The 25835-nt window shown below is 38.7% G+C and overlaps 1 protein-coding gene across 2 annotated transcripts in view; it reads left to right on the top strand.

The window, feature by feature from the left end:
• SKAP1 (src kinase associated phosphoprotein 1) overlaps positions 1–25835 on the top strand; it is a 253543-nt gene that overhangs the window by 34884 nt on the left and 192824 nt on the right. For both annotated transcript variants that reach the window (XM_036451284.2, XM_036451283.2), the window contains exons 3-4: positions 1894–1919; positions 22144–22260. In XM_036451284.2, the coding sequence (XP_036307177.1) occupies positions 1894–1919; positions 22144–22260 (143 nt within the window). The remainder of the gene's footprint in view (positions 1–1893; positions 1920–22143; positions 22261–25835) is intronic.

The following is a 25835-nucleotide window of genomic DNA, read 5'->3' as shown; positions in this document are numbered from 1 at the left end:
CATGCCTTTGACCGGAATCGAACCTGGGACCCTTGAGTCTGCAGGCTGACGCTCTATCCACTGAGCCAAACCGGTTTCGGCTGCTCAGGCCTTTTCTGATGAGCTTGGGTAGCTGTATTTACAGAAAGGGGTTTTATGGAAAACTCTCCCAGTGGCCGCAGGTACGGTGGAGCTGCATTGTCTGCTGGTGGAGATTGGCCCATCATGCCAGTTCCTGTGTGCATGTCCCTACATCCACACGGCGCCTTCCCGGATGCTGCAGCTTTACATTGTCCACCCCTTTCTTTTCTCATTCCCTCTTCCTTTCCACTGCAGCTGCCAAAGCTGTCTTTAACTTCCTGCCATCTAACCCAAGCATCTTTCCTTTCCCCTCACCTGATTGCCAGCCCAGAACTGTTCCGGGAAAGGAGAGGAAAAAGAAAAGCCAGTCGTGAGGTTTCCTCTCCATCTTCTCTTTGTCATCTGATCATTTCCCACGGATTCATTACGGGATTACGGCAACCTCTGCCCCCTGATTTCCTTCCTCTCCATTTTCTGAAATTTTATCTTATTAATAAATAACCTAGATACTCACTCATATGCACATATAACTCTTGGGAGGCCAAGATGAAGTTAAGAAATATCCACTCTACTTAGTGGTATGGGAGGGTCACTACGTCCACAGCAAGAAATAACATGTGGTGATTGTAAGCGAGATTGGACTTTGTTGAGAAATGAGTGGGAGGTGAGGAAATAAAGAGATCAAACTATAGACAAACTTTTGAAAATGTCACGGTGATGTGAGGGAAAAGGGGATAGTCAAGAAGGAGGGATATTAAGAAGGTGAGGTAAGGTTCGCTTTATTTTTATATTAACATAAATGCTGATGGAAAGGGACACGGAGAGGAAGAGGTTGATTATAAACAAGAGAAAATCGATACAGAAATCGTGTGAGCTTCCTGCGAAGGCAGGAGGAAATGGGAACCAAAACACAATAGACTTTTGTGGGTAGCCACCATGTAGAACATCTTTTTGGAGGGAGGGGATGCAATTTAGATTCCAAATAAGTGGCTTTACAATGATCCTACCACTGCGGTCTCATTGGTTTTAAGGCTTTAAGGGTTGTTAGTTTTGCCAATCATTTCCCCAAATAAAAAAGGAGATGGCAGGAGCCTTCAAGAGCCCCAAACTTGACTCAGATACTAAAATGTGTGATGACCTTGTCAGTTGCTCATGCTTGACCTGTAAGATTTAAGAATCATTTAGGCCCAGAAGTATTTGAGAATGTGTTGGGGGGGAGGGTGTATTGGAGGTGCCACTGGCATTCGATGACCAGGACCAGCGATGCTGGTTGTCCTATAATACTCGAGACGGGTGGTCACAAACAAAGAATTGTCCTGCTCCCAGTCTGTAAGCTCCTATGAGAAACCCTGGTTCATGGCTAGCAAACCTCTTAGGACAGTGGTCGGCAAACTGTGGCTTGCAAGCCACATGTGGCTCTTTGGCCCATTGAGTGTGGCTCTTCCACAAAATACCATGGCCTGAAAGAGTCTATTTTGAAGAAGTGGCGTTAGAAGAAGTTTAAATTAAAAAAATTTGGCTCTCAAAAGAAATTTCCATCGTTGTACCGTTGATATTTGGCTCTGTTGACGAATGAGTTTGCCGATCACTGTCTTGGGACATTTCCAGCAATGTGGGCAAATTTATCTAAGGAGTTATAGTGAGGTAAATGCCGCTTTCAAGCCTTTGAGAATCTTTCAAGTCCCTTTGGTTCTTGTCAAAGTGGGTAGTGGCTTTGGCTAGTTACTGACTACTTAGCAAGCTTTTGGGACTGGATGCTATAGCTACCATATGCCACCCAGATTGAGAAATACAGGTTTGACTCACCTGCATTCTTTTTCTTATGTTTTTCAGATACTATTGGGATTTTCAGCCCCAAGGTGAGTACTCTGACCAGTTATGGTTTCACCCTAAGAATGTGGAGACGGTATTGTTTACTTCTGTCTCTTATGAAAAAGCTTCTCCACAGATGGCAATAGCCATTTCTGAGAAAGTTATTTTTTTTAATTTATTTTTTATTTTTTTAAAATATATCTTATTGATTGTTTTTACAGAGAAGAAGGGAGAGGGATAGAAAGCTAGAAACATCGATGAGAGAGAATAATCAATCAGCTGCCTTTTGCACTCTCCCTACTGGGGATGTGCTCGCCCTTGACCGGAATCAAACCTGGGACCTTTCAGTCCGCAGGCCGACGCTCTACCCACTGAGCCAAACCGGTTTCGGCCATTTCTGGGGAAGTTAGCGGAGTGTTTAATGGACCTTCATCCTGCTGGGCCCCCTGCCCTGCTTTTCAGCCACAAGAGCCTTGGGCGCGTCATCTTTCTGAGTGGATCGGTGCCAGATTATTTTATAGAGCTAACACTATAACATGCTCTTATTTCTTGAGCTTTGTTAGAGACCAACAAGATCCACTGGCATTCAAATGAAATGGTAGCCACGTCCATCATAAAAGCTTTGAGAGGGCTCCAGCTCGGCCGATCCTTCATTGGCTCCAGAAATAAATTCCAGTGTGTTGCCTCCTCGATCACAGTGCTCTTCCCCGCAGCCGGCCTGTCTGGCAGGAGAGAAAAGTCAGAAATGGAGCTGTGCTGAAATTCCCACTAGAACGGTGTTATCACATTTTAATATGGGCCTCGCTGCAGCCTCGGAGCTTCTAATTACTTTCAAACCATTGTTTTCCTGCCTTTGCTTGATGAACCCAGCAGCTGGCATGATTCTAAAAAGTACAACAGACAGCTGTGTGCAAGATTAAAAACAGGAAAAAAACAAAACAAAACAAAAAAAACAGGATTGGAACACATTTTTAAAAGGTTCAAAATTAGAATATATATATTTTTTGAATTCCAACAGTTTGAGGGGAGAGTATGTGCTTCCCTTCTTTTCGGTATTCTGGTTGAGAATGTCAGAAACATCCCTGTGAATGTTAATTACCTTATCTTATTAGAAGTACAGACTTTTATTTTCTCAGAAAATAATAGGTCAAATTTGCAACTACTTTATGAACTATTTTGCGCTATAACTTTTTGACCAATTGTAAACTTTCCCCATACTTATTCAATTTATTTATTTTATTTTATTTTTTATTGATTATGGTATCACATAATAGTCCTCATCCCCCCATTCCTATCCCAAACCCCTCCCCATGTGTACCTCCACTCCCCTGTTGTCCGTGACCACTGGTTAGGCTTATGTGCATGCATACAAGTCCTTTGGTTGATCTCTCCCCCTTTCCCCCCACCCTCCCCTACCTTTCCTCTGAGGTTTGAGAACCCCATACTTCTTATTCTTTTACTGTCACTGTATCTCATCTCAGTGAACAGATAGGCCTTTAAGAAATTTAACTTGTGCATGATGATACTACAATAGTTTTATTAAATTTTTACTTTTCCTAGCTCATACTTTGTTTTCATATATTTCAAGTTTTTTTTAAAAGCAAACTTTAACAAATGAAAATATTATATTGTATATTTCTTATCTTGAAATTCTTAACTTCATTTTTTTCTTTTTTAAAATTCTTTTATTGATTAAGGTGTTACATATGTGTCCTTATTCCCCCATTACCCTCCCATCACCCCACTCCTGTTCTCACCCCCCCTGTTGTCTGTGTCCATTGGTTAGGCTTATATTTTTAAAGCTTCTTGATTCTTGTAACAAAGTCATACATGATGTATGGTTATATGGTGTGTGGTACCTATATATCTCACTGTCCTAAAACATTAATGGCAAAAACATAGGTTGAGAATAGAACATTATATGTAATCCTGTAGCAGTTTGCTTGTAATATGTGAATATGCTATTCAGGGAATGGCCCTACAGTTTGGGTTTAACAGATGTTAACCAAAATCCACAGGGGCCAGAGCATGAATGTGAACTGGCAGGAATGAATGGAACTGCGAGGGTAGAATTAATTACCTAAAGGAGAAATAAAGAATTAGTGTCAGAGATGTGGTGTAATAATATGTTGAGAAGAAAAAATAATTTTGGAACTTAACATAAGAGACTATCTGGAGCTAAAAAGACAAAGGACACATCTTACCAGATGCTAATAATAGTGGCATTGCAGTCATCTTCCGCACTGGGCCATTTCTGCACAGCCTTTCTCTATTGAAAAGAGTTTATTTAGAACAGAAAACTATTTACCTCTTTTTTCTCTGTGTTTTTATTTTAATTTTCAAAAAATAAATCATTATTGTTCAGATTATTACAATTGTTTCCCCCAGCCCTATAGCTCCCCTCCACCCGGTTCCCACCCCACCCTCTGCCCACCACTCTCCTCATCCATAGGTGTACGAATTTTGTCCAGTCTCTTCCTGCAGCCCTTCTATCCCTTCCCTGCCCCCCAAGAATTGTCAGTCCACTCCCTTTCTATGCCCCTGATTCTATTGTATTCACCAGTTTATTCTGTTCATCAGATTTTTTATTTTAGCCAAACCAGTTAGGGCTAATTGTAGTTTTGAAGTGGTTGTGCAAGCCAGCAATTTCAGGTGTTTACCTATGCCGCCATCTTGGTTTCTCACATAGCTATTTACCTCTTGACAGTGGTTGAATATATGTAGCAAAATCTTTGCTCATTTGGAAGTACTAGTAAAATGTAAAGAAAGATCAAGTAGCAAAACCCATTGTCGTGTGTTTTGCCCCCAGCCTTGCTCTTACCCTTAAGGCATACTTTTGGAGCAGGGGAGGGAGAATATCTGTTACCTTGAAGCCCTTTTCATCAAGTCTTAGCTCCCTGTGTGCTTCAGAAACTGGTAGAGTGGGTGCGCACAGGTCTGTATGAGGTTGTAAAGGTCAATTTAGGATTATACAAAGAAAATGAATATGTAAAAAATAGACCAGCTGGCGGAAGACTTTCTAAAGCTCTAGAAGACAAGGTGGTATTGAGAAGGGAGTAAGAAAGGACAGAAATGATAGCCCCAGACTTTTTTAGCATCTTCTATCTATGGCAGGATCTTCTGTGTAGGAATGTGATGGGGTGAATTTTATTAACTCTGCACACCAATGCACCTGTGTGCTCTTCAGGATATTTGGACTAAACCAGAGTCTGGCGCCTGGAAGGAAAATGGTCCTTAATTAGAAAAGATCCCTTATTTATAAAGCTCTTTAGTAGCGCATGTTTAAACATATGTTTATGGTGATGATTCGGCACAATGTGCTGAAAGAGTAACCTTTAAAGAAAGATGCTTGCCCAGACATGGAGAAAGATTGCAAGCAAAGTTTTTCTTATCAATCCCAGGTTTTCTATTCAATCCCAGGTTTAATGTGCTGGAGGAGTAACCACTGCTTAGGATTAGGGAGGGTCTTATCCCTGTTTTGGAAAAGAAACATGCTTGGCAGAAAGAGCATGAAGGTTGAGGCTTGCCAGACCTGGTTCAAAGCCCAACTGTACTATTTAGCTAAAGGTCATTTGAGCTTAGCAAGTTGCTAAATTTCTCTGATCCTCAGCTTTCTTATCTATAAAGGACCAGACACTGGGCTAAATTCTTTACATGCACTATCTTATTTAACCCTCAGAACATCCCCACAAAATAGGTGCTATTAATGTACCCATCGGCAGATTTGGAAAACTGAGGCACAGAGAGGTTAAGAGGCTTGTTCAAGATCGTTCCTCTCAAGATTTCAACTTGGTCAGTCTGATTCTATAATATACATTTAAATATATAGAAAGCATGTATTAATATATAATTCATATACTTTAAAATTCACCCTTTTAAAGTATACATCAATGATTTTTACTTTTTTAATTTTTTAATGTATTTTTATTGATTTCTGAGAGGAAAGGAGAAGGAGAGAGAGAAACATCAATGATGAGAAAGAATCATCAATCGGCTGCCACCTGCACACCCCCTACTGGGGATCGAGCTCGCAACCTGGGCATGTGCCCTTGATTAGAATAGAACCTGGCACCCTTCAGTCTGCAGGCTGACACTCTATCCACTAAGCCAAACCAGCTAGGGCAACATCAGTGGTTTTTAATATAGTCACTAAGTTTATATAACTATTACACTATTAATTTTAGAACATTTTCATCACCCTGATAAGAAACCTGTACTGATTAGTAGCTCCAGAACCCCTGCTCTCCATGGTGATATATTATTGCCTCATTTTGGGGTTGTTATGAGGACTAATTGTAATATGTATAAGCCCTAAGCACAGTACCTACACATACTAAACAGAAAGAAAATTTAGTTGGACTGTTTGATAGTATTAATGGTAATTCTTTCCCCCTCATATTTCCACCCAAATTTTCTTATTGGTCCACTGTCGACTTCCTGAATTATGTTCATTAAAAAAGAATGACACTGAGAGGAAATAAAATGTAATCCAGACAGTTATTACTTTAATGTAGGAGGACATGAATGAAAGAGCTCTTTCAATGAACTCAAATATGATTGGAGAACGTGGGAAACCCTTATTTTTATTTTTAAAAATATTTTTATTGATTTTTAGAGAGAAAGGGGGCAGAAAGAGAAAAACACAAAACATCGATGCGAGAGCAGAACATCCATCAGCTGCCTCTCGCATGCCGCACACCAGGGATCAAGCCTGAGACCCAAACAAGTGCCCTGACTGAGAATCGAACCAGCAACCTCTCAGTGCATAGGGTTATGCAACCAACTAAGCCACACTGGCCAGGGCACCTCACTTTTATTTTTAATCAGACATAGATTCCCTTTATATTTCAACTCGTGCCTACTTTAAGAACTTTTCACCCACTTAATTTTTCACTTAACGTTGCAAAGAAAACTCATTGGAATCTTTGCCATGGAACTTTTACCACTTCACTAATCAGACATCTAAAAATAAAAAAAAAGATCGATCAGATGTCTAAACAATAATATTAGCTTTTCCCTTTACATATGACAACAATACCATTTTGTCGCTTGAGAAAAATGATTTTCTTCATTTGGTTTGGTTTCCCCTTTTGTAAAATAAGTTAATTATTGCCAGTTGTAATTTAAACTTCATTGCAATAAAACTATCTTCACATGTATTAGAAAAATGGCCACCATGGACCCAGAGTCTGAAACAAATGACACAATATTTAAATAAAAAGTTTAAGAACACTGACAATGTAAATGTGTGTAACAAAATCAGTGATCACTCATATTACATTTGTGATCATGGTGAATACGGGGCAGGGAAATTTCTTGCCAACTTGAAGATCCTGCATGGATAGCATAGCGGGTTTTTGAGGAGGTTATTCAGTATATTTAAATATGAAAAATTTTCATTCTGTGACCATTAAAAACCTATATTGAAATGGCAAACCTATATCTCTTGTCAAAGCAAATCTATCCCTAACAATATAGCTTGCCAAAAGCAAATAGTGCACAGTGGAATGAGGTAAATATTATTATAAAGCCACATTAACTATAGATTAAGAGAGATGTGTCACTATAAAAAGTAGTATCTTATCAGATAATTCAAAATTTTAACACTGACTGCATAGTTTATATTATCAAAGAGGAGGTAGAAGAAGGGTTAGGGGCAATAAATGGTGATGGGAGGAGACTTGATTTGGGGTAGGGAACACACAATACAGGGGTACAGATGATGTGATGTGGAATTGTGCACCTGAAACCTGTATAATTTTGTAAAGCAGCGTCACCCCAATAAATACAATAACAAGAAAAAAATGTTAAAAAAGAAACAACTGTTAATTTTTTAGGTGTGACAATGCTTTATGCGTATGTTTTTAAAAAGAGTCCTTATCTTAAAAGAGGTTTGCTGTGATATTTAAAGATAAAGTGGCACTTGGCTGACATATTATTCAAAATAACTCAGGAGGGGAGAGGAGTTTTGAGGTGGAGTTGTAGATAAAACAAGTTGGATCATAAATTGACTCTTGTTGAAGCTGGAGGATGTGTACCTGGGGGCTTATTATACAGTCTTTTCTACTTTTGTACACGTTTAAAATTATCCATAATGCAGAGATAAAGGCAAAAAGAAATCCAGGTTGAGATTAATAAAAAATGTGCCATTATTCTTTTATTTCTGTTGTGAGACCTCATACATGAATGCGTAAGATACTTTGTGTATCTTGAACACAAAATACATAAAGTAGTTAGCTGCTTTTTTTTTTAAACTGTTGTTTCAAGTTTAATGTTTTGTGATGAAAGAGCATGAGCTTTGAAATCAGACCTGAATTTGAATCCTGACTCCTATTCTTAACAAGCTGTATGAGCAAGTGACATATCTCCCCATTTACAAAATCTTGCTAATGGTATCTACTTCACAGTTACTATGTATGAGTTGTAATGAGGCTTTTAAAAATTAATTTAAATTACTTATTGTTTAAAGTATTACATAAGTCTCTTCTCCCTCCCCCCCTTGCCTTTCCTGGCCGACCCCATCCCCTAGCTAGCACATGCCCCCATCCCTGATCCCGTCTGTGTCCATTGGTTATGCTCATATATATGCATACAAGTACTTTGGTTGATCTCTTACCCTCTCACCCCCTGCCTTTCCTCATAGGTTGGACAGTCTATTCAATGATTCTATGACTTTAGTTCTATTTTTGTTCATCAGTTTATGTTGTTCACTATATTCCACAAATGAGTGAGACCATGTGATATTTATCTTTCTCCAACTGGCTTATTTCGCTTAGCATAATACTCTCCAGATCCATCCATGCTGTTGTAAATGGTAAGAATTCCTTCTTCTTCTTCTTCTTTTTTTCTGCAGTGTAGTATTCCATTGTGTAGCCATACCACAGTTTTCTAATCCACTCATCTGCTGATGGGCACTTAAACTGTTTCCAAATCTTAGCTATTGTAAATTGGGCTGCTATGAACATAGGGGTACATACATCCTTTCTGATTGGTGTTTCTGTTTTCTTGGGGTATATTCCTAGAATTGGGATTACTGGGTCAAATGGAAGTTCCATTTTTAATTTTTTTGAGGAAACACCATACTGTTTTCCACAGTGGCTGCTCCTGTCTGCATTCCCCCAGCATGCAAGAGGGTTCCTGTTTCTCTGCATCTTCGCCAGCACTTGTCATTTGTTGATTTGTTGATGATAGCCATTCTGACAGCTGTGACATGGTATCTCACTGTTGTTTTGATTTGCATCTCTCGAATGATTAGTGACTTTGAGCGTATTTTCTTATGTCTTATGGACTTCTGTGTGTCCTCTTTCAAAAAGTGTCTAGGTCTTTTGCCCATTTTTTGATTTGATTGTTTATCTTCCTTTTGTTAAGTTGTATGAATTTTGGAGATTAAACCCTGATTGGAGATAACATTGGCAAATATGTTCTCCCATGCAGTGGGCTTTCTTGTTTTTTTGTTGTTGTTGATGGTCTCTTTTGCAGTGCAGAAGCTTTTTATTTTGCTATAGTCCCATTTGTTTATTTTCTCTTTAGTTTCCATTGCCCCAGGAGCCGTATCAGTAAGGATATTGCTATGACAGATATCTGCTACTTTGCTGCTTATGGCTTCTTCTAAGATTTTTATGGTTTCCCATCTTATATTTAAGTCTTTTATCCATTTTGAATTTATTTTTGTGTATGGTATAAGTTCGTGGTCTAGTTTCATTTTTTTTGCATGTATCAGTCCTGGCCGCTCAGTGTATATCTTATATAATAAAAGGCTAATATGCAAATTGTTCCTTCAACCAGGAGTTCAACCAGGAGTTCGACCAGGGGGTGGGGCCAGCCACAGGACCCCACTGGTGCACAAATTCGTGCAGTAGGCCTCTAGTCTTTTCATAAAACGTATTCATTTCAGCTGAACCTTGAGGTAGCAGCATGTAAGTCACCATGCACATGTTTGTGGGGTTTGCATTTACAGGATGTATATGCAGAATTTTTATTGGTAGGTCCTTCAGAGTTTAGATTTATGAGCTTGTTGCTCTGTAATGTCTGAGACATGTTGAATTGAAGCATGGATGTCACTTAACTTCTCATCTCTTACTATCACATACTTGGAGCATGTAGTTATGACAACTACAAGAAGCAAACCATTAAAGCAGCAAAGAAACACCATCTTTGCACTAAAAAGGAGAGAGAAGGGTTTCCCTTTGAAGTTGAAGAGAAGTGTTTTGGAATTAATGGAGTGTACAGTGATTTTACTAAGTTTATTTATGAAAATACTCTTTGCATTTATGCCAAAAGGTTTTAGCAGAGTTGTAAGTAGGATTTATACAAAGAAACACAGCTCAAATTTATGACGTGTTTGCAAATGCAAGAAAAAGTCCGAATTTACAATATTTGTAATTTATTGTTAAGTATCTTTCTATCACTATTCCTGGAATGCTAATATTTTATAAACACAAGTGTTGGTTATGAACCTAGCATATCCTAACCTATGCTACTTTTTACAAAGAAATCTTCCAGAATGCTTTCTGTGTCTTTCGGGGACTTAACGGGGGAAATGTACACAGGACAAATACTCCTGCTTTTGGCTTTAGCCCAGCCTTTTAGCATCAACAATCTTGACAGCTGCTTTTGTGACTTGACTTCCTTTAGGCCTTTCCCCCTTTCTTTATTTGCTCCATTTTATACAAATCAATCTGTGGAAAGTGAATGTACACACAAATTGTTTTTGAAGTTAATTATTGACTTTAATACCTTTTCAAATATTTTACTTCCTATACATCTACTGGTTTTTATTTTTTTATTTTTATTGTTGACGGTATTACAGATGTTCCCTATTTTCTCACCCTTTTGCCCCTCTTCACCCAACATGTTTTTAAATTAATATACTTTTGCAACTACTGTCAAAGATAGATTTTAAAATAAAAAGACTCACTTTTTTTACTCTTTTAAACATTAATTTAACAAAAATTAACATTTTCCTACAATTTTTATGTCCTTTGTAAATGTCCTAACTCGAAGTAGATTATGTTGAGAAATAAGAAAAAGAACTGCTTTCATGGGGGTAAAAGAAGAAATTATTGGAATCAGATGCTTCTGTCTTCTGTATCCCCGACACAATATATTATGTATAAGGATGTTTATTATACGTTGTTTGCAATAGCAAAGACTCCTAAATGTGCAGCAGTAGAGGACTAGTTAAATAAATTACATTACAACCATTAATGGGCCGCTGCATAGTGTTTAGAAGAACATAACACATATATATATTTGTAGCATGAAAAGCTGTCTCCAAGGCATATTGCTAAGTGAAAAGAGCAATTTGGACAAACATTGTATAGTGTGTGTGTGTGTGTGTGTGTGTGTGTGTGTGCCTGCTTGCTTTTATTTGTGTATGGAATAATTTTAGAATATAATAATAGTGGTAACCTCAGTTGATAGGTTACCCAGTATGAATGCAAGAGAGAATCTTTATTATTTATATCCTTTGGTACTACTTGAATTTTTACCACATGCACATATTTTGTGCTAAAATGAGATAAATCTATATGTGCGAATATAGAGCAACCTTAAAGATAAATGCTTAGGAGAAAAAGCCGGTGACCAAACAGGACAAATCCTACCATTTGTTGTTTTTGTTCTTTAAAAAAAGATATACCACACAGACCATTAAATGGAAAGTTCATAGAACACCCAAGAAGCATCACAATGGTTGTCTCTGGAGAGAAGAACCAAGAGAAGGAGGGGAAGATGAGTTTTCATTATATGTCTTCTTGTAACATTTGAAAGTTTTGCTCTGGGCATGCTTAACTAATGAAGAAGCTTACAAAAAAATCTTGATTTGACACAGGAGTGAGCTCTTTTTCAGTAGAATCATGATTTGATCATTTTATATTCATTCAAAAATCTTTCCTCCTTTACTTATTAATTTTTACATATGAATTTTTGGGCAAGACCTTGATGATGGTATAAACTAGCAACAATCTTTGTTGCTTAGTCTTTGAGAATCAGCAGTATGTAGGTATGTTGTCTTGACATCCTATCTAATAAAAGAGTAATATGCAAATTGACGATCCCTCCAATACACAAGATGGCTGCCCCCATACAGTGTTTCCCAAACTTTTGACATATGTGTACCCCTTCTATAATTTCCGTAACGCTGAGTACCCCTCGTACTCATGAGAACATAGAATTAGGCGCAGCTAAGCACATTGCAGTGCACATCCCCACCAAACTCCAGTGCAACGCGTACCCCCACCAAACTCTTCCCGTACCCCTGGGGGTACATGTACCACACTTTGGGAAACACTGGAGATGGCTGCCCCCATGTGGACACAAGATGGCCACCATAAGATCGCCAGCAGGGGAGAGCAGTTGGGGGGGATAAGGCCTGCAGGGGAGGGCAGTTAGGGGCAATCAGGCTGGCAGGGGAGTGGTTAGGGGGTGATCAAACTGGCAAGCAGAAGCAGTTAGGGGCAATCAAGAAGGCAGGCAGGCGAGCAGCTGGGAGCCAGGAGTCCCGGTAGGATGGGGCCTAAACAGGCAGTCGGACATCTCTTGAGGGGTCCCAGATTGGAGACGGTGCAGGCTGAGCTGAGAGTCATTACCCCCCTCCCTGAATTTCGTGCACTGGGCCTCTAGTATCACTTAAAAGTAAATTTTAAAATAAAATAGTATCATATAATACTCATGGTAGCTGATTAAAAAAATATCTTTTTTTTACCCTCAGTATTTTTTTCCCCTTATGTGGTATCTAAATGTTCATAGAAAATCTGGTTCTTGTCTTGATGTAGATGGCAAACAAAAATCAAGTAATTGATACATTAATGTCTGCTTTAAATGTCTGATAAGTTTTGGGAAATTTAGTAGAGAAAAAAAATAAATTATTTCTCTTAGATAATATTATCCCTAGAGCAACACAGAAAATCAAGCAAGGAGTATAGTTTCTAAACATAAAATTTTGACATAAGAATTTATCTGTTCAGAAATTCTGCCTCTAATGAATTTTTATGTCTGGACACAAAATGTTGAGAAAAAAATGTGGCTAGTTTAAATATATATTTTTTTCTGCTTACATTGTTTTTTCATAAAGGTTAAGCCCTTGTAAGCCAGTGAATTTGTTTGATATTTGGAGGCTAAATAATGTGGTGGTTGAGCCCAATTCTTATAATGCATTAATTTTTCACTATGCTGACCATCACTACACACTTCTCTCAGAAACTTGTTTACTAGTTATTGGGTACCAGGATGGCCGAAGGATCACTGAAACAGAAAAGGAATGACTTAGTTATGGAGAAGGGGGCTTATATATGATGTGTAAAATAAAGCTTCCAGCTACTGCTGACTCTTGTGAGGCAAATAGTGGGAACTTTGAACCTTTCTGTCTTTGTCAGCTGATGTGTATTTAACACACACCTTCCAGCCTGAAAAGTTCTTGATCACAATTCATCTCTAAAAGATACTTTCCCAATTTGAATAGACATTGTCTGTGATCACTATGAATTCATGGTGGTATCTTGTTGGAACTGGCAACCCAAAGTGACAAATCCTATCCGATATAATAAAAGGCTAATATGCAAATAGACTGAACAGCCAAATGACCAGTCGCTATGACACTTACTGACCACCAGGGGGAAGATGCTCAATGAAAGAGCTGCCCTCTGGTGGTCAGTGAGCTCTCACAGGGGGAGTGCCACCCAGCCAGGAGCCAGGCTCATGGCTGGTGAGCACAGCAGCATGACAGGAGCTTCTCCTGCCTCTGCAACAGTGCTAAGGATGTCCTATTGCTGCCTTACGCCCACTTCCTATGGGCCCAAGCCGTTAGTCCGACATCCCCCAAGGCCTCCCAGACTGTGAGAGGGTGCAGACTGGACTGAGGGATACCCCCCTCCCTCTCTGCCAAGTGCATGAATTTCGTGCACCAGGCCTCTAGTTGATTAATAAAATACATGTGTATTAATTAAAATAATAATAAAAGGCATTTCCCAAAACTTAAAAAATGGTATCACCTTGCCCTCAAAGTCTGTGCACTTTACTTGTGTTAGTGATACCCCAATAGAAAAGGAAAAATAAGTTTTTTTAAAAACTTCTGTTCCAAAAGGGACCAAACACTGAACAGAACGCAGATAGTGAGAAGTTTGGCTTGTTGATATTGTTGTTACCTACATGTGGTTACACACATGTTATTTTCATACATGAACAGGAGACCTTGGTTAAGGTGGGGTTGGGGTATCTTGTCACCTGTTACCATTACACCCTTAGTGATCTTGAAGATCTATATTGCTCACACAGAAAACTCTCCTTTTAGGCAGTCTGCTAAAAGATGTTTTACATTTTCCAGGTCTGCTCACCTAACCTGTGAATCATTCTTTATTGTGTGCTGTGTTATTTTGACTCCTTGGCTGTGTGGGCAGCTGTTCCTACATCTGCTCACAGCCGTCACATCATGCAGTCCCTTCTTCTTTAGCAGGAGATATTGGGATCCAACTGGCCTGACAGTTTTTCTCAAAAAGAAGTAACGTTGGTACAAATGATCCTGGAATGCATCAGGACTAAAAGTGGATGCCACGGTCTTACTACAACCTGTCATTTGGGAAAAAGAAAAGGAAGAGAAAAGAGAGCAAGATGAACCAATAGCAATAAAATCACTGTATTGATGTGGGATTGTATATTTTTCAACCAGTTTTTCCACTGTGAGACTTAAAGCATGATAGTGCTGGAAAGGAAATAACATTCTTTAGGTCCAAACTATATTTGAATGTGTAACATGTTGGTTCATTTTACACGAAGCAAGACCAAAATACCTAGGATCCAATGAAACCAAACAGGAGATGTAGGAAAATATTTAATATATTTACTTGACTAAACCCAAAGTAGTTGTATACATTCTGTAAGCATGAAACTCGTGTCCCAAAGTGGTATTTTTTTTTTTTAAATCACTGCAATAATTCTACTGCAGTAAGTTTGGACCTTTGAATAGGGCTAACTCCCTCTTGAACAAATCACTGACCACGTTCAGCTTTGTCTACCAGCCCCATGCCTAATGTGATTACTGGTATTACTACTACTTACAATAATGTATACTTTTGATTATAGATTTACTTTCCTGAAGTAAGAAAATAATAATTTATAGCACATGCCACAAACCCAAGTCATTCAGCATGCTTTGCCCTTGAGTAATGGCCGTCATTTATAAAGCATGCAGATTTGGAGACTGTACAGCTCAGTGGGTTAGAACAAGAGGTTAGTAACCAGACAAGGTAGGGTCAGAGCCTGCCTCTGCCACTTGTGAGTCACTGATGTGGCTTTGGGTGGGCTATTTCATCTCTGTGTCTCATTTTCTGCAGCTTTGAGATAAAAATATATCACAGGATTATTCTGAGAATTAGATGAGATAGTGCGCGATAAGTCTTGATCCAGAGCCTGTAGCCAGTAGGAGCTGCTTCCTACCCTGTTTCCCCGAAAATAAGACAGTGTCTTATATTAATTTTTGCTCCCAAAGATGCGCTAGGTCTTATTTTCAGGGGATGTCTTATTTTTCCATGAAGAAGAATATGGTACACATTTATTGTTAAATGAAAATAAAGGAAATTGATTACCTGTATACGGTAGTACGGTAGTTGTCAACACAAACCAGACAAACTGTGAATCCTACAGCATCAAGAATTTACTCATTTATTCAATGACAACCATGTCATCATCTTCTGGAACATCATCATAACAATCCAATTCCTGAATTTCCTGGTGAATTTCTTGTGACTCCATTTCTTTCAGAATCAGTGGACCAAATCTCTCATGTTTAGCCTAGGAGGGGCCTTATTTTCCAGGGGATGCCTTATATTTCACTCAGAAGGAAACCTGTAAGTAGGTCTTATTTTCAGAGGATGTCTTATTTTCGGGGAAACACGGTAGCAAAAAAATAAAACACTAAGAATGTAGGGGTCCAAGGAAAACAAAACCAGGTTATGATTGCCTGGTTGTTATGTGATAAATGCATTCATTTTACCGTATATTCATCTACACGCTAGTAAATACCTATGTTTACATGTTTTGAATTCTGTCAAATGCCATCATTACTGAAAACATGCCAACTCAGCAGGCTGTATGTGAGCAGCAGTTGAACAATAACGGTGGTAGATGGAATGTGTTAGTGTAAAGCCAGAATGATTGCTGACAGGCTGTAATTTGCTTTATGAAGTGTGTGTTGTCACATATACAATTATCTGGTTTATATTTGTTGCTGCCAGCCCTCCAGTTCGTTAATGTCCAGGAGTTATGCCTTTATGTGAAACCTAAGAAGGGTTAAAAAAAATCTCAGCTTTTTTAGGGGGCTGGGGAGAGCAGAAGGGTTTGTTCCCATGATGGCTACCTTTTCTTTCTTTCTTTCTTTCTTTCTTTCTTTTTTTTCTTTTTTTTCTTTTTTTTTCTGATTTCTTTTTTAAGAACTAGGATGATGCTATACACTGCAGCCCACCCTACTGGTCAAAAGGAAAAACTGCATTATAAAGGACCATTTCTTGAAGGAGAGAGGGGGAAAAAGAACTTTTTCATTGGCTCCCACAGGCCTGAACAACCCAGCACTGACGGATGCCGCACATTTTGGAAATATTATTAAGCTATGCTGCCCTTTTGGTTTATTGGGTTCACAGGTGTGGTAGTGATCGTGCTGTAAGTGTCTACTCAATTTGGTTCCATTTCTGATCATTTAGATTGTGCTTCTCTCTGCAAATAGCACCCCTAAAGTTTCTTAAGAGGTTCGTTATTCTTAGCATGATCCTTATGATTAGTAAACAGTATTCTATGTTAAAAACTTAGTTTTAGGCTCAATATAGTTCTTGTCCGTTCAAGATCTAGTTGGAGCAACTTATAAAAAGAATGATAAATGGAAACTTTCTTTACCTGGCCCATGGTTTGTTCCGTAGATTTAATGACATTCAGTACTATTACACTCACTGCTAGGGCCTTGAGGGGGGAGGGCAGAAGAATATTTATACATTGAGTTATGGCTACACGTAAGAGGAAAAAAGAGGGACGGGCAGGAAGTCAGACTGTATAGAACAGAGAAGAATCTGAGACCTTCACTACATATGGATTAATCACAAGAACTAACCACGCAAATCCAAATGGGTATTTAGAAACCAGTGAAGCCTCTGAGATGTTCTGTGGGGGAACACCATATATTTTCTAATGCACGAGTGTGTGCAAAAGGGTACGTCATTTATAACGGACGTGTTGACAGAACTTTAGCTTTGGTGTTGCAAATGTGCCCCATAATATATTTACATGTGAGTAACGTTTCACACATATGGACACATGTGTACCCAACATATTTTTTTAGTTGGCGTTATATCCAATAATTTAGGTAAATGGTGGCAATAAGGAGCAATAAGCTGCAGTTTTGCTAATCTTAACCATAGTTCAGCTTTGGGAACCGCATTACTATTAAATTGGCCAATGAAAATCTGGCAATATTAATGCTATCAAGCATGAAAACTAGCTGGATTTGGATCAAGGACCTTTATTTATAGCATTTTACGTAGGACTGATTAGTTTAAAGGCAGAGCTGTGTGTCTCATGCGTTTTTAAATATTAAGTAAATTCAGAAGTCATGTGTTCCCTTCCAACAGCAACAATAAAAAAATTACAGATAATTTCACATTAATTTCAATTTCCTGATATTACCCAAAGATGCTTGATGAAGTAATAGCAAACCCTGTAAAGTTTTTAACCATACTGTATAAACAGTTGGTTGCAGATGTGAAAAAGCCTTAATAATACAGCTCACAGTTAATTAGAAGAGAAGATGATGACTTTATAGTTACATGAAAAAAATCATCGAGCCTTTACATATTGAATAAGCAAACATGTTTACGTTTTATTTGTTCTTTGTTACTCTCATGTTATTTTTTATGCTCATACTACTTTCTGTCTTTTTCTCACTTCCTTCTCATTTCTTTGGTAAAATTGTCACTATGACCTGTGTTTGTCCCTAAACAGTACCTGTACGTTTAGGATCAGATGGGTTTGCTGTGAGTCAAAATAGTTACAAGGGGAACATCATCATGGTTCATTTTCCTCCCTGTTTTATTCGGAATTGAATTAGGAAATTAAAGGTTTTAGCCGTTTAATTCACTTCTCCATAAAGTTTATGGAGCAGCAACAGCTGGTTGAATCCATGGCAGAAAAATCCAACTTCAAGTGTCCAAGCTATTGTTTTAGAATTAAGTGGGGGGAGGGGGAGAGAAACTCATTAACTGTTAATGAAAACACAGGGAATAAAAACAAATAGCACAGAAACCCTAGCAAATAATTACCTCACACCTACCACACAGCTACTTTATCTTTCTGCTCCAATCCCTGAGAAATCCCCAACTTATCACTCCGCGGAGCATGAATGAAATTGAGTTTGACTCTCAGGAAAGAACAATAGAGAAATGCCCCCCTTACAGGCCTCTCAGCACAATACTCAGTGGAGAACCTGACATTGAATGTACTAAGGAGTGTATCTAGCGCCCAATTCTTATGACACTTAGGATGAAGGAGCAAATGATCAGCTAATAGCGGGTGAACCCTTGATATAGTTCCCCCAGACCCTGTTTAGAAACACAAAGAGCAGGAGGTGGTGGATGTGATGAATGGAGATGCTGTGTGGTAGGATATATATGTCCGTATAGAAATACATTGATTCTGAGTGAGTTGCAATGGGAAAGTGTGTCACCAGGGGCCAGGGTTCTTGCTTGTGAGAAAGCCACGCTGAGCAGATGGAGTTCTGGGCCCTAATTGGAAAGCTGCTGGAGTGGAAATGTCTGTCACTATAGCTTGTGATCATTTACGTCTGATCCCACCGGACCTTCGTAGTGGCCACTTGGAACTGCGACTCTCAGAGCTCTAGATAAATCCACAGATCACTTGCGGCTATGTTTTAGCAACAAAAAAAATGATGTTATAAATGTAAACAAATCCAAAATGACCGCAGTAATGGCTGGTTCTTCTGTAAAACTTTCCGCCCTTGCATCTTGAGTCGCTGTAATCACTTTAATGACATGGGAGTGTCTGTTTATATGGTGTTAAGGGCTTCATACAGTTTGTGCCCATGGGAGCTGGGCCACTCGATATAACACTAAACACACTCACAGCAACATTTCCGTCACCGGGAACTAATTATGCTTGGGTGTAAAAACATATTTTCAAATATTTCTCCCACTGCAGCCATTCTTAATACTGACCTCAGCTGTCTTTCTTGCATTGTGTACCTTTGTTGTTATCTGCTTTATGGAGGTATGGTCTCATCTTTGGCTGTTAAAATCCTACCTTGGGAAACTATGCCCAGAAACCATATGAATCATGCGGAAGCGACGTTTCCATCTGAAGTTGGTAAATCAGATGCCAAGCCCAGGCAGGTATTTTGGGTAAGACTTTAACGCTCTAGCCCTGACCGCATGCATGGCTCAGGGGTTAAGCATGTACCTGTGAACCAAGAGGTCACAGTTCAATTCCTGATGGGCATGTGCCCAGGTTGTGGCAGCTCAATCCACAGTGTGGGGTGAGCAGGGGGTGGCCAATCAGTGGTTCTCTCTCATCGATGTTTCTCTCTCTCTCCTTCTCTTCCTTCCTCTATGAAAGCATTAAAAAAACATTTTTTTTTTAAATGGAAGCTCTAAATGCAATTGGAGTAGATCCTGGGATGGAAAAAAAAAATTAATGGGAAAACTGGAGAAATCCAATAAGGTCTGTATTAGTTAGCGGTACCAATGTTAAATTCTTGGCTTTGACAGATATAACCTAGTTACATACTTGGTTGACAGTTGGGGAAACTGGATGAAGGGTATACCTGAATTCTCTTTACTATCTTTGAAATAAGTCGATATTATTCCAAAATAAGAAGTTCATTAAAAAAACAACAAAGCAACACAAACCCCTACCTGATCTGCTTATTTAAGAAAAAAATAAAAGTAAATAAAACCTGGGATGCTAGAATGTATAAGAGAGTAGATTTGTCACATTTCTGAAGCAAGCAGAAAACTGTGTCTAGAATGTTAGTTGATAAATAATGTTTGGTATATCCTACAAATGTTCAATGTTGCATGGCAACCCAAATGATTTATTTATTTATTTTTTTAAAAGATTGAATTTGGTTTGACTCAAAATTTTTAAATTGCTTTAACTTCACAGCTCACGTTCAGGTCACCTGCCAGGCAGACTGTTTAGGTGGTGTTGATAGAATAACTTCAGTGAATTCGCAGTGATGCAGTTTGCGTAGTTTAATTCCCTCTTTGAGGTTGAGAATTTTCCTGGTTATGATGGACGTTTCATTGGGATACTTTAAGCATAAGCATAAGCTTTCAGTCCTGATCAGTGACCTAATAAAGGAGAGCATTTCCTGTGGCTCTCGCCAGCGACTGTTCTATGAAATGTTGTTTGCTTTTCTTTTTCATTTTACTTTTCTTCCCCACAATGCACTCCAATTTATTTCTGAAGAACTCCATCTGCAGGTGTTCTGCTCAGTTAGGAATATCTACCTTGATTATAGAAGAGTCTGGATATGATCATCTAATGTAGGGGTGTCGAACTCAATCAGAGAAGGGGCCAAAATCTAAAATCCAGCCTAAATCGCGGGCCGAATGGTTTACTGAACAGTCATAAACTGTCATTGTGATGGAAACGCAGCGGAGTGCAGTGATGACAGTGCGGTGCGGGCCACATTGCAAGGCCTGGCGGGACGGATTTGGCCCGCGGGCCTTGTGTTTGACACATGTGATCTAATGTATGGAAGGAGAAGGCTACAGCCATCCTTTAAAAAAAAAAAAAAGAATAGTTTATTGATTTTTAGAGATAGAGGAAGGGAGAGGGAGAGAGAAGCATCCATGAAAAAGCACACCGATAGGCTGCCTCCTGCACACCCCCATACCAAGGATCGGGCCTGCAACCCGGGCATATGCCCTTGACAGGAAATTGAACCGGCAACTTCCAGGTGCACAAAGGATGCCTAACCACTGGGACATACCGGCCAGGCTGCTGTCCTTTTGTTGCTGTTGTTGTTGTTGTTGAATTTATTGGAGTGACATTAGATAATAAAACTATACAGGTTTCAAGTATACAACTCCATAAAGCATCATCTACATACTGTATCGTGTGCTCAGCCATTCTCTTTTCATCATTTTATATCCTCCCTATCCTTCTAGTTTAATTGTAGGAAATAAACCTTTAAAGTGAAGCAATACAGATTCTATGTAGGTTGTTTGGTTTCACTGCTCCCTCGTTGAAACCCAGGGCCAAAACTCGACAGTGTTTACTGAGATTAGCATCGGTGATTTCCTTTGGAAATTAGTATTGGAAATAATATTAAATTCGGCTGAAAATCCCCTTTTCATGTTTGCGAAATGAACGCAGCAGCTGTTGGTGTCCTTTCATCAGCAGACTGTACCTCTGTTTAGGGGATTTTAAGGAAAGCCATTTGCAATGCAGAGCCTCTTCTTCCGGTTCCTGACTGAGCTAACATCTTCCGCCTGAACCTTTTAAAGTATCATAATAGCACAGGCCACTTCTACAAAATATAATCCAATGTATGTTGAAAACACCCAAAAGAGATTAGCATTGTTTTAATTGCATAATTCAGTATTGTATATACATTACCTTTCATCAAAGCCATTTTGCAGAACAAATATTACCTTCTCAGAGCTTTTAGAATTCCTAAGAGGTTGGGTTGCACAGGCTGTAAACTAGAATTATAAAGAGAGAACTTTCTTAAGATTGCAAAACAAGTAGTGATTGAAATTGGAATGGAATCCGGCAAAGGCCAGCCTCTCCATATTTTTACTTCTCTTCCTTTTCAGAACCAGAAAGCATATTGGCCTTGCTCCATTGCATTATGCATGGAAGGTTAACCCTTTGTGCAATTTAGTCTGCTTCATTTGGAAATATAAAGAGAAAGAGCTACTCATGAACAAGGCCATATAATGGAGATAGAGTATAGAGGGATACATATTTATATTGCTATATTTTAATTTGAAGTGTGGTGGAGAAGCTTTCCTCTGGTGACAGAGGTCTCCCCAGTCTAAGCTAATAGCTACTAAGCTCTAGTTAGAGAGTACTAGAATGGAAAACTTCCCAGCCAGGTAAGTTGGTTTTTGAGCTTATTATCTGTTTCTCCTATGTTAATGGTTAGCAGCCATGTCCATCGAGATATAGCTTTTGGCGTATCTTTTTATGTGAACACCAGAAGAAATAGACAAAGACCTTTATAAAGATGCCCAACGTATGACCTTACTTATTTTCTTTTCTGTCCCTCAGGGGGAGACCAAGCTGAAAATTTCCTTGGACAGGACAGCTCCGATGATAACCACAGTGGAATTCATGGCCCTTCCTTCATCTCAGATGCACCTTTTTTGCCAGATTATCAGGATGAGGGTGAGTGTCATTTTCCTGGATTTTGGCTCATCATACTTTGTTGCTTTTTATGTGTCTCTGCCCTTTGTCATTTGGCTCAAGCAGCTTCGGTGTGGGTCCTCTGAATGGGTAATCACTCGTTTGCAAAGAACAACTATTTGTTTCATTGTGGTGCTGGGCCTCCTGTAATTCAATACTTCTGAAGTTAATGTATTTAGGAAAACGCTAATTCCATATTGAAGCAGGAAGACATCATTATTGATCTTTTTATAAGGACTGTAGCTTCGAACGCTAAGAGGGCATTTTCAGGTGGCAGGGCCCAATTTGCCATTCTTTCAGATTTTTGAGCCTCATAGAGTTGCGTGAGAATTAGAGCTTTCATTTAGTGGTTATTGGATTATTGATTTGTTGTTGATTATTTGAAATTTTAAGATCATCGTATTATCATAAGACGTTGTTTTTACTTGTTCTTTTCACATGCCCAGCCATATTGGTGTTGTTCAAGGGGAAGCCACATGAAACATAATGCAAATCTTCCTGGAGCATTGATTTTACTTGGAGATTTAGGAATGGGAGGATTTAAATAATTCAACTGTTACGAATATTGTTTTTATATTAAAACACATTGCTGTGTAATAGAGTCGGATGCAAAATGCAGATGAATTTTTAAGATGCATGAAAATAAAAATGTTGGCTTGGTGGCTGCCAGTTTCTGGCTCAGACTCAGACATCCCAAGGGTAGGGTTCACTGTGCCTCGCTGGCATCTGGCCACTGGAACAGAAGGTTTGATCACCACTGATGCACACGGTTATCTTACCAACGTCTCTCTTGTGCCTTGCCAGTGGAGGGAAAAGGTAGAGATGCTGCTAAACTGAATATTAAATTGGAAGCTTACTACTCACTTAGGAGTTGGGAGTAAAGTTGGTAAATTATTTCTTATTTCTCTTTATTAGTCTGCAATCTTTCCAGTTATTTTTCTTCCAAATTTCCCTACGACTTTGGCATTTTCCAAGAGTTCTTAATCCCTATATTCCCTTCTATTCTCAATTTATCCATGAATTCTTACTTCATTTAGCTCGTTTGGTGATTCATATTTTCTCCTTTGCATTGACTTGATAACCTCCACTATGGATACAACCACACAGAAACATTTTATTTTGTTTGAGCTTGGTAAACCGGCACAATTAGTAATACCCACGTTTTAGAAATTGGGCCCTGTAAGGTGAGATCTGAATATTGGTTCAGGTATGATTTGGGAGCTTAATAATTACATTAGTAGCTGATTAATAATTGAAGAAAATTAACAGTGCAAAACATTAGGAAAAAAAAAAAAAAACAGACACCAAAAACCTGTCATTTGTTTCGGATCAATCTGATGCTTGACAGAATTAGAACAATAGGCCCTCCTTCATCCATAAGTCACTTATTTGGTATTCCCAATTTTCCCAGACACCGCTGAAAACATGGTAAGTAAGCCTCTGAGTAGAAATAGATGTTCCTGAGTCTGTGTTAACACTGACGTGCCTTCTCTGTGAGAGAGCCCTGAGGCCTCACTGCGCTCTCAGCCCACAGGGAGTGAAGCATCAGATTAGAAGAAGGAGGTCCTGTCAAGGCATCCACCGAGGTATAGTCACATAACACCGAGGTAAGGAACAGAAAAACAATTGAACATTTATATAGAAAACGAAGTTTATCATTAAAACAAAATTTATGTGGAAACTTTAAAAAAGCTGTTTGGGGACATACTGTATGATAGAGGGAAACAGCTCAAACTCTCCAGTAGCTCAGTACTTTAACAAAGTGAAACTTTTTAGCTAGCATTTATTGAGTCTTGAATCTATGTTCTAAGCACTTTGAGCATACCGTTATTTAATCCCCCCGAGCAGCCCTAAGAGGTAGATATTAGGATTTATCTTTATTTTACAGATAAGGAAGTTGGTACCAAGGGAAGTTAACTTGTTTAAGGTCACACAGCTAGTACATAGTAGTGCCAGAATTTGTACTTACAAAGTCTGGTCCTAGGACCTCTGTTCTTAACCACTCTGTCATCCTTACTATTATCCTCATCGAACTTATCCAAAAAGATGGATTCATGTTCCAGACATTTTGGTTAAGACTATGCAGATACACATGGCATGTTTGGAAATAGTTTCATTAAAAATAGTTGAAATTTTTTTTTAAAAATTAGTGTTTCCAGACAACAGTGTGGTGGTTGCCAGAGGGAAGGGGGTGTTGGGGTGAGGAGGGGACCTCATATATGATGATGGAAGATGGTTTGATTTTGGGTGAGGGGCATACAGTACAATATACATATATGATTTCATAGACATGTACACTTGAGCCGAAACTGGTTTGGCTCAGTGGTAGAGCATCGGTCTGCGGACTGAAAGGTCCCAGGTTCGATTCTGGTCATGGGCATGTACGTTGGTTGCGGGCACATCCCCGGTAGGGGGTGTGCAAGAGGCAGCTGGTCGATGTTTCTAGCTCTCTGTCCTTCTCCCTTCCTCTCTGTAAAAAATCAATAAAATATATTTTTTAAAAAGAAAAAAAGAAATGTACACTTGAAACCTATATGATCCTATTAACCACTGTCACCCAAGTAAATTTAATAGAACTTTTAAAAAATCATGTTGACATTTTTCTAGTATCTGGAAAGTCCCAAAATGGGGAATTCTATTCTATAGTGGCTCCCCGTAACAGATGAGTTAGTAACTATGTTAGTAATATTAAATTCTCAATAGATTTTTATTTTTCATTCTGTGTATAAAAGTTAAAAGAATTCCCAAAGAGCCAGAGTCAATGGTAGAGGTAAGAATAGATTTGTTTATATGTGTTAAAAGTTTACTTGTGGGATGGTGAGATAATGTTTAAATATGAGTTTCTGTAAGGCATTGATTCTAGCACATGCCTGAATACTTGATAAGTAATGAACACAATACATGTTTGCTTCCTTCCCCTGGGAAAATAAAAATGTTTACATTTCCTGTGAAATTTAAGAGAAGGTTAGAAAGATGTTAAAATTTTAAGTAAACGTATCCTGATTACCTAGATTTTACATTATAGAGAACAGTAACGCTTGACACACTACTTATTATTTTTACAAACACTTATTTAGAGATTATAAGGTAATACCAAGTCAATATGCTAGGTTGTAAGTGAAATATGCAGCTGAAAAATCAGACACAGTCCCTCTCCTCATGGCGCTTACCATCTCATTGGGAAAACACACTATTAATAAGTAGACCAGCTCTAGCCAGTTTGGCTCAGGGGATAGAGCGTCGGCCTGCAGACTGAAGGGTCCCAGGTTTGATTCCAATCAAAGGCATGTACCTTGGTTGTGGGCATATCCCCAGTAGGAGGCAGCTGATTGATGTTTCTCTCTCATCGATATTTCTAACTCTCTATCCCTCTCCCTTCCTCTCTGTAAAAAAAAAATCAATAAAAAATATTTTAAAAAATAAATAAGTAGACCAGCAAATATAAAGTCAGTGTCTTCAGTTGCCAGTGAGATAGGTAAGGGCATCCTTTTTTTTTAAAAAAAAGATACTTTACCTTTCTTTGTAGTGCCATTTTTTGGGCTTTTGGAATCTTATCT

This window comes from Pipistrellus kuhlii, unplaced genomic scaffold (genome assembly GCF_014108245.1).
Source record: "Pipistrellus kuhlii isolate mPipKuh1 unplaced genomic scaffold, mPipKuh1.p scaffold_m20_p_22, whole genome shotgun sequence".
Classification (NCBI taxonomy): domain Eukaryota; kingdom Metazoa; phylum Chordata; class Mammalia; order Chiroptera; family Vespertilionidae; genus Pipistrellus; species Pipistrellus kuhlii.
This window is presented reverse-complemented; position numbering and strand designations above follow the sequence as displayed.